This window comes from Neomonachus schauinslandi, chromosome 1 (genome assembly GCF_002201575.2).
Source record: "Neomonachus schauinslandi chromosome 1, ASM220157v2, whole genome shotgun sequence".
NCBI lineage: Eukaryota > Metazoa > Chordata > Mammalia > Carnivora > Phocidae > Neomonachus > Neomonachus schauinslandi.
This window is the reverse complement of record NC_058403.1, coordinates 118,285,751-118,299,935: the sequence shown is the minus strand read 5'-3', so window position 1 is coordinate 118,299,935 and position 14,185 is coordinate 118,285,751. Positions and strand designations below refer to the sequence as shown.

The following is a 14,185-nucleotide window of genomic DNA, read 5'->3' as shown; positions in this document are numbered from 1 at the left end:
GAAATGATTGGCATTTCTGCTTCAGAGGGTAAGTTGTTTGTTTTCCTAGCTCTGCTACTAATTGCCATTTGTACCCAAAACAGTTGCTAACCTGTTGTTGTCTGAGGCTCTTCATCTTTGAAATGAGAACTTCAGTGTATGGGATTCCCTTCAGTTCTGAAGTTGTAGGGAAGTAACATGCAGAAACGTAATTTAGCCTTGAATTGAAAAGATCCCAACAGTAGTGAGATGGGTTTTATACTAAAACAGTTGAAAATTGCAAAGAACACTAAACCTCTTACCTTAGATTGGTTCCCAGATGCTTTATTATTGCTGTTAATAATGTTAATCATTTTCAGTTTTCTTTTCAAACATTCAAGATATTATTAATATTTCATGAGTGCATTTTTCTACACTTTTTTTTCTGTTCTTTTTTTGTTTTTGTTTTGTAGTTACTCTCTGTGGATTGAAACATTCTCTTCTGAACCCACTCTGATCCGCCTTCATACTCCACAATGAGCTAGAGGGAGAGCACAAAGGGCTCTCACTAACGTTACCCATGACATTGTGTCAATAAGTCTGGTGGACATTTTTCAGTCCTCCTCTTATATGATCTTTCAGTGCTTTTCATAATGTTGACCACTCCTTTTTGAAACATTCTCTTCCTTAGTTTCTGGTTGTGGTTATCATCCTACTTCACTTGGTATTCTTTCTACTACTCTTTGCCACACAAATGAAGTTAATTTGGATTGTATTGGTGCCTCTCTCTATACATCCTCTTTTGGCTTCAGTGATCTGCAGCCATGCTCTTAGCTATATAGTGCTGGAACTCACAAAAAACTTGAAATATTTTTCCTTTCTTTAGTTCTTAGGTGCTGAGATAAAGAGCATACGTTCACATGAGACTGATTAAACCATTTCTCTTATATGGAGAAGTTGGTACTCTCATTAATTAAGGCTGTTTGTCTCACAGAACTTGTACAAGAGGTAAATCTAGATGTGCTGTCAATCACGTCTTCTGATGTAATTACTTAGTTAATAAGTCTTTACCAGCAAGCTTATCTTGAATTTCTGGATCATGCCATAAGTTATTGATTGTTTTATGGTTGTTGTTGTTATTGTTTTTAATATGGCCTCTGCCCTATCTGTTTAAACAAGCGTTAAAAATAACAAATGCAGTGATTGTACCTAATGATATATACATCTGTCTTTTTAAACATGCCTGATTAAAACATAATGAGTGTAAAGGTATAATTCATTGTTGCAGGAAGAAACTTCATTTGTAAATTTGTAAACATGAAATAACAAAGAAAGGAGCTATTCTAGATTGTAATAAATACTTCTTCAAAGAGGAAAAGCAGATCTGTCCATAAATAAGAGAGATTAAAACCTTTATTTTGTTTTTCATCTGATAGCCAGTTGTGTCCAGAATGATTTATAGTTAATTACTACATATGAAAACATCTGGAAATCAGGAAGTTGGGATTTTTTTCCCCTCATATGAAGAAAACTTTTCACCAGTCGAAATATACTGAGTTCTTTTATGTGGAATGGTTGTTACAATTCAGTGTTTTGTGATAAAAACTAAAAACTGGAAAAAAAAAAAAGACTGAAGAAATTTTGAAGTGTGTGCATTGGGTTTTGCCCAGATACCCATAATACACCTGAGTTTCCCAAACTGTATGCAGAAATTCATATGGTATCTTCTATATGGTACCATTAAAATAATCACAGATTTTTCTATGGGAACTTTTATAAAAGTATTTGAAATAAAGCTAGCATATTATTAAACCTTCAGACAGTCCCAGAGTAATATAAGTTCCTAAATACGCTGTATAGTACAAATTAATGTGATATAATTGCATATATCAACCTAACGTAATCATTGCTATAAAATGCATATAGAATATCGGCTCCCCCAAATTTGGTTAACTTTAAATAAAACATATAGAATACAGTGCCAGGTATTCGATCTTCCAGTATTTCCTGACATACAAGAAAATTACAGTTTTGTCATTGAACCTCCCTTAGGAGGTTGGATAATAAGAAAGCAGTTGTGGACCAAATCACTTGCATGTTTATCGTCAAACATAGTTTCTTGTCAGAGTCTTGTAGTTGCTTCGTTGTGGCTAATGTCTCTTTTCTCTAGTTGCTTCTAGGATTTTCTTTTGATATCTGCTTTTAGCAGTTTTACTATGCTCTGCTTACATATGGTTTTCTTTATGTTTATCCTGTGGGTGTTCCTGGGGGCTCCTAAATCTCTGCCTTGATGTCTTTGGTTTTGGAAAATTCCAGGCAATTATTTCTTTTTTTTCCTCCTTCCCTATTTTTTCTGTCTCTTCTGGGACTCCGATTACATGAATAATAGACCATTTTCCTATGTTTCATATGTCTCTTATGCTCTCTCCCTCTCTGTGCTTCATTGTGGATATTTGCCCCTGACTAATTTATCTCCCATTACACCAATTCTTGTTTTGGCTATGGCTCATTCGCTGTTAAATACATCTTCATTTTGGTTATTTTATTGCCTAATCCTGAACTTTTCATTTGATATACTTTATCAAATTTTTTGCTGGGTTTTTTCATTTTGTTGTCTGCCTTAAAAAATGTAAGCAGTTATTTTAACCTCTGTCAGTTTACTCCAACATCTGCATCTCCTGCTTTTTATTGGTTTTTGTTTTTTGGTGTATGGTCTTGTCTTCTGGCATGCTTCATCATTTTTAATGGAATGCTAGACATTGAAAAATATGAAGTATTTTAGAGATAATTTGAAGCTGTGGGTGATATGGTTTTTTTTTTCCTTCAGAGAAGATTTACTTTACTTACTGTCTACAGGTGATCACCTCAATCTAGTTAGGGAGTCAGCTGATTTTAGGCGAGGTTTCCGGTCTTTGTAAAGGCTGGTCAGTGTTGTTCACCCTTACTCCTTAGGCATAGTCTTTCTACAGAGATTCCAACAGAAAGCCTGCCTGTTTGGCAGCGGCACACTACCTTGGGGGGCCCTGGACTCCAGTTTTTATATGCCCAGCATCATGAGACTGTAGACTGCTTTGTTTAAGCTCTTCAGCTTCTCAAGCCCCTGCTGAAGTTAGGGAGTCCCATTCAACAAGCTTCTCCAGATGCCCCACCAGCAACATCTACTTTGATCTCATTGGCCAGAATTGTAGCCTATGACTGTGCTTAGCCTGTATCACCTGGCTTCAGAGGAGACTAGGAAATGTTTTGTTTTTTTTTTTTTAAAGATTTTATTTATTTATTTGACAGAGAGAGAGCGACAGCAGGAACACAAGCAGGGGGAGTGGGAGAGGGAGAAGCAGGCTTCCCGCTGAGCAGGGAGCCCGATGCGGGACTCGATCCCAGGACCCTGGGATCATGACCTGAGCCGAAGGCAGACTTAACGACTGAGCCGCCCAGGTGCCCCGAGACTAGGAAATGTTTTGCTGAACTCAAAACTGTCCTCTCCAAAAAATAGAAACAAAAAACCCCCAGAAAAACAAAAAACACCGAACTTGTATTGCTACAATCCAAATCTATAAAATGATAACAGATGTAAATGAAACTAAACTTTTCTGTCAATGTATTAAGGAATACTAAATATTTCTTCTAAAATGTTCATAGATTTGGGTTTCTAACACTAAGAAGTAGCTTTAAATAATTTTTAAAACTTTTTTTTTGCTAAAAAACAGAACACATTGGTAGTAGAAATTTTAAAATCTAGATGAGCAAAAAAATCTGAAATCCTACCAACCAAAGGTAACTTCCATCAATATTTTAGTAGATGACCTTGTAGTAAATTTATATAATAATATATATAGTACATTTTATTTTTACAAATTAACATTATATTATACACCCTGATTTGTATCTTGTTTCTTTTACTAAGTATCATGTATATATTCCCATGTTAAAGTATACAATGAGGTAGTGTTTTACAGTTTAGAAATTATAATTTCCTTGGTTTAATTCATAATGCTTTTTAATTTTAGTGTTCCACCCTAATAATAAATGTCTTGTGTCTGTCTGTTCTGTCTCCACTCTTTTCTTGACCAAGTTAAATACGCAATTATGTTATTGTTGACTAATACCAAAGGAATGGTCTTTTTAACAGCCAGTAGGAGTAATGAACATAGTAAGTAGGCTCTGACTCAGGGATAATGATTCCTGGTAGAATCCCATTAAATAGATATTTTTTTTATTTCTAGGCTTTGCTTGATACAGTGCTATGATTTTTAGTTGTGAATGAAATTATTATACTTTTCTTCTCTATTTAACAGTTTCTGTTGTTTTAGAAATAGAGTAGATCCTAGACATTTCCTGAGAGACAGTTGGGAATGCCCTGTTAGCATACAACTTCTACCATAAAATGCATACATGTTAAAATAGTAAAACTGCTTTGAGATGCAAATGTTGATGCAGTTGGCTAGGCCCACTCACTAGGCAAGTGACACACATATGCTGGCCTGACAGCAAAGATGATTCAAAAATCTAACTGAGTAATATTAAAAATTACTACATATCAGGCGCCTGGGTGGCTCAGTTGGTTAAGCGACTGCCTTCGGCTCAGGTCATGATCCTGGAGTCCCGGGATCGAGTCCCGCATCGGGCTCTCTGCTCGGCAGGGAGTCTGCTTCTCCCTCTGACCCTCCTCCCTCTCATGCTCTCTGTCTCTCATTCTCTCTCTCTCAAATAAATAAATAAAATCTTTAAAAAAAAAAAAATTACTACATATCATGGACCTCTTCCGGGTCACTCTCAAATGGTAGGGGTAGTGAATATTAAAGCAGGATTAATGAGAGACCTATTTCATAAATTTCATATGATTTAATAAATATTTGTGCCTGGATTTTTAGTGGAAAATTTGCTTAATTTAGTTCCAATTCCACCTTACTGCCGATTTTGCTACTACTGTTGCCTTTGTTTCTTTAGAGCTTAGCTTTCTCATGCAGACTTTTGTGCTGAGATCCATCAATGTTTATTGCTCCTCACTCAGTATCCATCTAACCCTGAGCTTTGTAGTTAGTGGACCTCAGATTCACTCTTATAGAGCAAACCCCCATAAAATAGTGAAGCTGATTCAGGTTAGACTGCTGTGAAAGAATGTCTGAGAGGGGTTGTTCCAAAGAGGAACAGTGACTTGATAATGAACTTTCCTACCTCTGATGAAATTACTTATGTCATCAGCCTCTAGACATCACACCCCTGAAATCTCCACTGTGGGAATTTGTCTTGTCAGCTGGGTGGAGGTAATCCAGGACTGATCTTAACCACTTTAGAATTGCTCCTAACCAGTTTAGAATTGCTCATCGCCAGTGGCAGGGTGGAAATATCAAGCTCTAGATTATATTGTTCCTAAACTTTTGTTTCATGAGAAGTTTGTAGTTTGCTTTAAATTTATACTACTGAGGGCGCCTGGGTGGCTCAGATGGTTAAGCGTCTGCCTTCGGCTCAGGTCATGATCTCAGGGTCCTGGGATCGAGTCCCGCATCGGGCTCCCTGCTCTTTGGGAGCCTGCTTCTCCCTCTGCCTCTCTCTCTCTCTGTCTCTCATGAATAAATAAATAAAATCTTAAAAAAAAAAAAAAAAACAGTTAAAAAAAAAATAAATAAATAAATTTATACTACTGAATTTTTTTTTTTTTAAGATTTTATTTATTTATTTATTTGAGAGAGAGAGAGAGAAACAGCATAAGAGGGGATAGGGTCAGAGGGAGAAGCAGGTTCCCTGCTGAGCCGGGAGCCCAATGTGGGACTCGATCCCAGGACTCCGGGATCATGACCTGAGCCAAAGGCAGTCGCTTAACCAACTGAGCCACCCAGGCGCCCTTATACTACTGAATTTTTTAAAAATCCATTTATTAATAGTTATTGAAGAAAGTTATTTTCAGTATCCCATTTTTTCATCAGTGCTATGGGTCATATATTGTTATCTTTATTTACTGTGTCTCCAACTAGACTATGAGCTTCTTATGAGCAGTGATTGTGTCTTATACATCTATTGATTCCTACCCAGTCCTACAGTGCTTACTAAAATATAGTAGATATTCCATAAATCTTTAATTTTCAGAGAAGTGTTGACAAATTGAATCTTACTAGTTTTAACTTAGTTTTATTGTTTTAAAATTGTATGATTTCTCTTGACCTTTAATGATAGTGCCTCTGTTCTTATTGATGGTTTATCTTTTCTGGAAAAAACATTCTACATTTTATAGTCTGCTTTCATTTCAAAATTTCCTAAAACATAAGTGCCATCTTTTTTTTTTATCCATGGTAACTAAGATTCATAAATACTTTTTGAACTGGGCATTAAATTCTTAGATTGGAGTACCATGTCTGATATAAGCATCTGAGTTCTAGATCTACATTGTTGGTTATTCATCATTTAGCAAGTACTTAATGTGGGCAAAGCCATGTGCTAGGGATCACTAAAATTTAGTTAGTGAACAGCTAAATATTACTGGTACCATTGGAAAAAGTACTTACCTTTAATATTTTGTCAGTAAAATAGACCATTCATTTTTTTTCTCATTATAGGGTAAAGTTCACCTTGAATTAAAACTGAATGAACTGATAACAGAGAATGGAACTGTGTGCCAGCAGCTTGTTGTACAGTAAGCATATTTCTTTTACCAAAATCAGCTGGAAATAATCCTCCATCATGTATTCTTTGAATCTTAAGACAACACCTTATTTTATATACTTCAGAAACTTTTTTTGAGAAATGAAACTCTGCTGTGTCATTCCTTTATTAAGTTGATTTCCAGTTTGTCTTCTCATATCTACTCTACTCAGGTTATGATCGGTCATTAATTCATTCAACCTTATATATTGAATGTGGGTTAAATGATAGAGATAGGCAGTAGGCTGTTACAGGACCCCGACTAAGCATATCTAACTCCCTGGCAGGATGGAGTTGGAAAGCCTTCCTGGTGGAGGGCCTCTAGAGACACTGATACCACAGAGCTGAGCATTAGGAACCCTGGGACTAAAACTAAATGGCTGCCTTGGGATGTACCAGTATCGATTCTTACCTACTTTAAAATTCCCCTTTGCCCTCAAGTCATTTTTTGTGGCTCAGACTCTAATCTTCTAACTGCTCTGGAAATGCAGATTTCCAAGCCCAATCCTCTGCCTTTTCTCTTCCACCCAGATTTTTCCTGTGTTATCAGCAAACTACTGGATATCCCTGACTTCTTCTGAATGTTTTTTCTTTGTCTTAACTGATAATCTGAATATCCCGAGTTACTGTTTCCTCTACTGCCTTCTCAGTTAGAAGCTGTTTTCTCCCGTACTCACTTACCTTAGAGTGGGGAGTGTTCCTCTGCTAGTGCTGCTCCAGACTATAATTTCTTATCCTTACTATGAACGCCCCAGCTCCTTTGAGGCATTTTCCCTGTCTCTCTCCCTCTCTCTCTACTTATTTATATTTGTTATATATCTAATATTACTTTTTTAACTCTTTTAAAGAAGGTTGCATATATCATGATCCTTATTAATAGAGTGTGTTTCCTAAGAATAAGGATATTCTTTTAAATAACTAGTACAGTTATCAAATTTAGGAAGCTTAACATTATTATAATAAAAGTATAATGTATAGTTTTTGCATTCCAGTACTTTAATCTACAGTTATTTTATTTTACTTTTGTCAACTGTCCCAATAATATCCTTTAAGATATTTTTTTCTCTGCAAGAAAGGATCCAGTCCAAGATCATGTATTACATTTAGTTTATATGTCTCTTTAATCTCCTTAACCAGTAATAATTTTTAGCTTTTCTTTACCTTTCATGTTATTGAGATTTTTGAAGAATACAGGCCAGTTATTTTTTTTTTAATGTTTCTCAATTTGGATTTACTACAAACAGCTCAAGATTTGTTTGTAGTAGTTTTCCCTCAGACTGAGAGCATATAGTGAAAGTGTTTGGATTAGTCCCTTCCACCATTCCCTCCCTTGCTCACTTTGGTTATGTTATAACATTTGAAATAGTTGGTTTGTTTTGGTTTGTTTGTAGTCAGTTTAATGTTTTTTCCCCCCATCCTTGTTGTTTACTTTTATTTTTTTAATATTTAGAATATTAGCATGACTTCAGAAGTCAAAACTCTACCAAAAGGCATTGCTCAGAGATGTGTTTAGTTCTCTCTCCCTATACTCAGCACCAGGAAACCATGACCTGATTTTGGTCCCTATAGTTTTGCCTTCTTCAAAATGTCGTATGAACAGATTCATGTAATATGTAGGCTTTTGTGAATGGCTTCTTTCACTTAGCATAATGCTTTTGAGATTCATCCACATTGCTGCACATACCAATAGTTATCTTTTTTTAGGTATTACTTAATTTACCTTTTTTTTTTTTTTTAAAGATTTTATTTATTTATTTGACAGAGAGAGAGAGAGAGACACAGCGAGAGAGGGAACACAAGCAGGGGGAGTGGGAGAGGGAGAAGGAGGCTTCCTGCCGAGCAGAGAGCCCGATGCGGGGCTCCATCCCAGGACCCTGGGATCATGACCTGAGCCAAAGGCAGACGCTTAACGACTGAACCACCCAGGCGCCCCTTAATTTGCTTCTTGTCATAACTTGGTATAGATACTGTTGTATGACAAAACAATGCGCAGATTGGTTAAATAAGCCCAAATTCATACAGGAGGTAGTAGAGTCTGGATTTGAACTCTGGCAGTTTGATTTTTTTTTTTTTAACTTCTTTCTTTTGAGATAATCATAGATTTATTTATAAGAAATTGCAAAGTACGGAGAGGTCCTGTGTACCTTTCACTCAGTATCCCTCAATGGTTACATCTTATAAAACTATAATATAAAATAAAAACCAGGAAATTGACATTGTGCAGTGTCCAGCATATTGTATGTGTTTTATCGTATGTGCAGATTTGTGGTACCACTGCAATCGAGATACAGAACTGTTCTGTCACCATAAAGATCTCCCTTATGCTACCGTACTCTTTTAGTCACACCCACTCCTTCCCCCACTACCATCTGTAACCTTTGGCAACCTCTGATCTGTTTCCAGATCTATAATTTTGTCATTTCAAGAATGTTATGTAAATGGAGTCTTACCATATATGACCTTTTGAGATAGGCTTTTTTCAATCACATCCATCCAGTTGTGTGTAATTTCTTACAAATAGAATATAGTTGGGTGTCACTTTTTAAAATCCACTCTGCCAATCTGTCTTTTATTTAGTGAATTTGTAGAATTTGCTTTTAATATAATTACTGCTGTGTTAAGCTTAAATCTGCCATTTTTTGGTTTGTTTTCTGTTCTCTATTTTATTTTTTTCCTGTTTTCTTTTTCCTCTGGGTCGGTCTTTCTTTCTTTCTTTCTTTCTTTCTTTCTTTTTTAAGGATTTTATTTATTTGACAGAGAGAGACACAGCGAGAGAGGGAACATAAGCAGGGAGAGTGGGAGAGGGAGAAGCAGGCTTCCCGCTGAGCAGAGAGCCCGATGCGGGGCTCAATCCCAGGACCCTGGGATCATGACCTGAGCCGAAGGCAGACGCTTAACAGATGAGCCACCCAGGCGCCCCTCCTCTGGGTTTCTTGAACATATTTTTAGAATTCCATTTTGACTTATCTGTACTGTTTTTCTATCTATAGTATATCTCTTTGTATAGTTTTTCTAGGTATGGTTTTTTGGTGGTGTTTTAGGTATGACACTGTACATGTATAACTTATTGTGGTCTACTGGTATTGCCATTTTACTGGTTAGAATAAAGTGTAGAAACCTTACCTTCTTTTAAATCCCTTTACCCTCCACCATTTGTAATATAATTGTCTTAAATATTTTCCCTATGTACATTGAGAACCACACCAGTGTTACAATTTTTGCTTTAGCCATCTAACACAATTTTAGAAAAATTAGAAAAGAAGGGAAGACTAAGTTCATTGGGTTTTTTTTTGTTTTTTTGTTTCTTTATTTTTTACATCCTACTTATTGTTTAGCCTTTGTGTTTCAGGCAAAGCACAGAGATGTATTTACCCATATTTTTGCTCTTTCCATATCCTTTTTTCCCTCCTTATTGTTTTAGGATTCCTTCTTTTATCACTGTCTTTATGTTTAGAGAATCTCCTTTTACCGTTCTTTTAGGGTAGGTCTGTGAGTGACACATTCTTTTAGCTTTCTGTTATCTGAGAATGTCTTGATTTCTTTATTCTTGAAGGACATTTTCAATGGATATAGAATTCTTCATTGACAGTTCTTCTTTTTAAGCACATGAAAAATATGTCACTTCCTTGTGGCCTTTATGGTTTTTTAATTCACTGTAATTGTTTTCCTTTGCAGGTAATGTGCTTTTTCTCCCTGGCTGCTTTCAATAGTTTGTCTTTGGTCTTCTATGTGTTTCAGTTTGACTCTGAGGTATCTTGGCATAGATTTCTTTTTCTTTTTTTAAAATTTTTATTTGACAGAGTACAAGCAGGGGGGAGTGGCAGGCAGAGGCAGAGGGAGAGGGAGAAGCAGGCTCCCCGCTGAGCAGGGAGCCTGATGCGGGGCTCTGTCCCAGGACCCCGGGATCATGACCCGAGCCGAAGGCAGACGCTTAACCGTCTGAGCCACCCAGGCGCCCCTCTTGGCATAGATTTCTTTAGGTTTATTCTGTTTGGTGTTTGATCAGCTTCTTGAATCTGTATGTTTATGTCTTTTGCCAAATTTGGGAAATTTTCGGCCATTATTTCTTCTTTTATCAGCCCTGCATCTTTCTCCTCTCCTCTTGAGATTTAGATGGCATTAATGTTAGATCTTCTATTATAGTCCCACAGGTCCCTGAGGCTCTGTTTGTTTGTTTGTTTTCCCCAGTCTGTTTTCTCTGTTCATGTTGGGTAATTTCTGTTGTTCTGTTTTTTAAGAATCACTGATTATTTCCTCTGTCCCTTCCATTCTGCTGTTGAGCCCATCTATCAGGTTTCTTATTTTGGTTGAGTGTCAGAATTTCCATTTGGTTCTTCATACCTTTTATATCTTTGACTTTCTATTTTTTTACTGAAACTTTTTTTTCATTTATTTCAGATGTGTTTGTAAATGCTCAATGAATCTTTTTTTTTTAAGATTTTATTTATTTATTTGACACAGAGAGATGAATCACAAGTGAGCAGAGTGGCAGGCAAAGGGAGAGGGAGAAGCAGGCCTCCCGCTGAGCAAGGAGCCCGATGCGGGACTCGATCCCAGGACCTGGGATCACGACCTGAGCCGAAGGCAGACGCTTAACCAACTGAGCCACCCAGGCGCCCCTCACTGAATCATTTTTATGATGGCTGCTTTTACATCTTTGCCAGATAATTCCAACATCGGTGTTATCTCAGTGTTGTCATCTGCTGATTGTTTTGTTTGTTTGTTTGTTTTTCCATTTAAAGCTGAAGATTGGTGTTTTGGTATGATGAGTAGTTTCAGACATTTTGGGTATTAAGTTATGAGACTCTGGATCTTATTTAAGTGTTCTGTTTTAGCCAGACTCCTTGACACTCTGTGGGTGAATGGAGAGGAGGGCCTATGCATTACTGTCAGATACAGATAGAAATCCAGGTTCCTGACTCATCCTCTGCTGATAAGCCTGGGGGAAGAGTGAGAAGAGTTCCTTATTATTGCTGAATGGGAGTGGTAGTTTAGGCTCCCTTTAGTCCTCTCATGCGGCCACTCTGGCTGGGATGCGGGGCCTCATTACTGCCACATTGTGGCCTCCACTGACATGATGGTTGAGAGGATTTGGTAGTTACCTGTGTAGGTGGTAAAGGTCTTGTTTTCCTACTCAGCCTTCTCTGACATCACCCTGGCATGAAGGGGGAGGAGTGCCTCTGCTGCAGGTGGGGATGAAAATCCAGGTTCCTCAGGTGGTCTCTGCTGACACCATGCAAAGGAAGAGACTGAGTTCCTTCATACTAGGATTGTTCCAGAGAAATAAGATGGATGAAGAAAAGAGCAAGGAAGTTAAGGAACCTGTAAGAAAAAATGACCATAGTAAGGGGGAAGGGGGCTTGTTACAGCTTGTTAAAGGTGGAAGTCTAGGCTCTCTCCTCAGTCTTTGGTCTTTGTTGATAGGGGTTTGGGTGGAGCCACAGTGTTCTTCATGGTGTTTCATTAGAGTAAGTGGTTTTTTATTGTCTAAAAATGGTTTGTCTTGCTAAGCTGTCCAGTTCCTGGTCCTTTGGCTAGAGAGAGCTGGCTTTTTCTTAGGGCATTTTTTGCCCATGCCCACTGGTGTTGTTCCAGGTTGGTGGCTTCTCTAGCAATCACTCTGAGATAAAGTACAAAAAAGCTCAGGTAATTCACTCCCATGTCTTCCCTTGGGTTCCAAGATCTCTAACTGGTTTGCTTCTCTTCACTTTTCAGAGTTTTCTTATGTTTGTTATATATTTAATGCCCAATATTTTTAGCTATACCTAGTGGGAGGACTAGGGAGGCATGCATCTACTCCATCTTGACTTGGAACTGGAAGCCAGTTTTTTTTTCTTCATGAATAGTATTCCATTTGTTTATCTATTCACCAGTTGACAGATATTTGGATTGTTTCCAGTTTGAGGCTATTATAAAGAGAGCTGCCGGGCGCCTGAGTGGCTCAGTTGTTAAGCGTCTGCCTTTGGCTCGAGTCGTGATTGCAGGGTCCTGGGATCGAGCCCCACGTCGGGCTCCTTGCTCAGCAGGAAGCCTGCTTCTCCGTCTCCCACTCCCCCTGCTTGTATTCCCTCTCTCGCTGTGTCTCTCTTTCTGTCAAAAAAATAAATAAAAACAAAAATATTTTAAAAAAAAGAAAGCAAGCTGCTATAAATGTTCACAAGTAGGTCTTTATATGGGTATATGGTGGTCTGTATTCTTTCTTTCTTTCTCATTTAAATCTCCATGGTTCATACTCATTGGCCTGCAGTAGCAGAGCTCCGGTAGCAATTTTGTGGGACTTATTATTGATTTCTCAACTTCTAGAAGTATTTTGAAGTGCATGGTATTCTCTGTTCTTTAGTAATACTGCAGGCATAGTTTTATATGTTTTCTTTGTGCCACTTGCTGAACTTACAGTTAGGGGGTAGTGTGTGGAAATGTTCATCTCCTAGCAGTTACTACTATCTTCCAGACCTGGAAGCTCCCCACTGCAGCATTTCTTAAATTTCAGTAAGACTTCTGTCCATCAGTCTTTACCACATTCTTACCTGCTTTTATTTTTCAGTTCCCTCTAGGTCGTTTTCCATGATCTATCACTATAATCATTTTTTCTTGCAGGTTCCTTAACTTCCTTGCTCTTTTCTTCATCCATCTTATTTCTCTGGAACAATCCTAGTATGAAGGAATTCAGTCTCTTCCTTTGCATTCAGTCTGCACCTGATTATTGCTGGAGAAAATCACACAGATGGATTTTACTTTAAATTCATGATCACAGACCTTGTATGGGTACTTAAAACTTCGCTGGAGTTTTACTGTGCTTCTTTAGTAACACCTGTGAGATCCTCCATCACTATAGACTGTAAATTGGTCGCATTTTCCTGAATCTAAATCTGCAAACCTGTGTTGGCATCCATCTTTTTGTCCTTATGTTATTATAGTAGAGGAGGTGCCCTGTCTCTTATTGGGGGTGAATTCTTCTATCTGAACTCTGGATTCTTTCTGTTTCCCCTACTCAAGGACTTTGTTCCTTCAGTTATTCCTTTTTCTGTTTTAGCAGCTTCACCTTCTCTTTTAGATTGTTTTCATCAACATGTAAGACATGTTCTAGGATCTCCTATCCTAAAAGGCATGCCTCCCCAGACCTCATCTCCACCTGACTCTCCCAGCTACCATCCCCATTTCTCTGTTCTCCTTTGAAGGCAGACTTCTCAAAGTAAACTTGTCTTAATAGATACAGGGTTGTTTGAGTGTGTGTGTGTGTGTGTGTGTGTACTAGCTCTATTCACACAGAAGGCCTAGAAGCAATGTCAGCCCAGTAGCAGTGAACATAGCATCCATACCTTGGTTTTTAAATATCATTCTCCAGTCAGTACTGTCCAGTAGATCTTTTTGTGATGATAAAAATGTCTTATAACTTAACTGTCCAGTATGGTAGCCACTAGTCATATGTGGTTATTGAAAACTTAAACTATGGGTAGTGCAACTAAAGAATTGAATTTTTAATTTTGTCTAATTTTAATTAATTTAAGTTTAAATAGCCACATGTAGCAAATGGGTACAGTATTAGAGCTACTCCAATAAAAAGAACCTGAATTTTTTTTAAGCATTGGTT

At 37.6% G+C, this 14,185-nt stretch overlaps 1 protein-coding gene across 3 annotated transcripts in view; it reads left to right on the top strand.

Annotated features, from left to right (window-relative positions):
- RASA2 (RAS p21 protein activator 2) overlaps nucleotides 1-14,185 on the top strand; it is a 124,050-nt gene that overhangs the window by 42,055 nt on the left and 67,810 nt on the right. For all 3 annotated transcript variants that reach the window (XM_021678866.2, XM_044920356.1, XM_021678865.2), the window contains exon 5: nucleotides 6,510-6,586. In XM_021678866.2, the coding sequence (XP_021534541.1) occupies nucleotides 6,510-6,586 (77 nt within the window). The remainder of the gene's footprint in view (nucleotides 1-6,509; nucleotides 6,587-14,185) is intronic.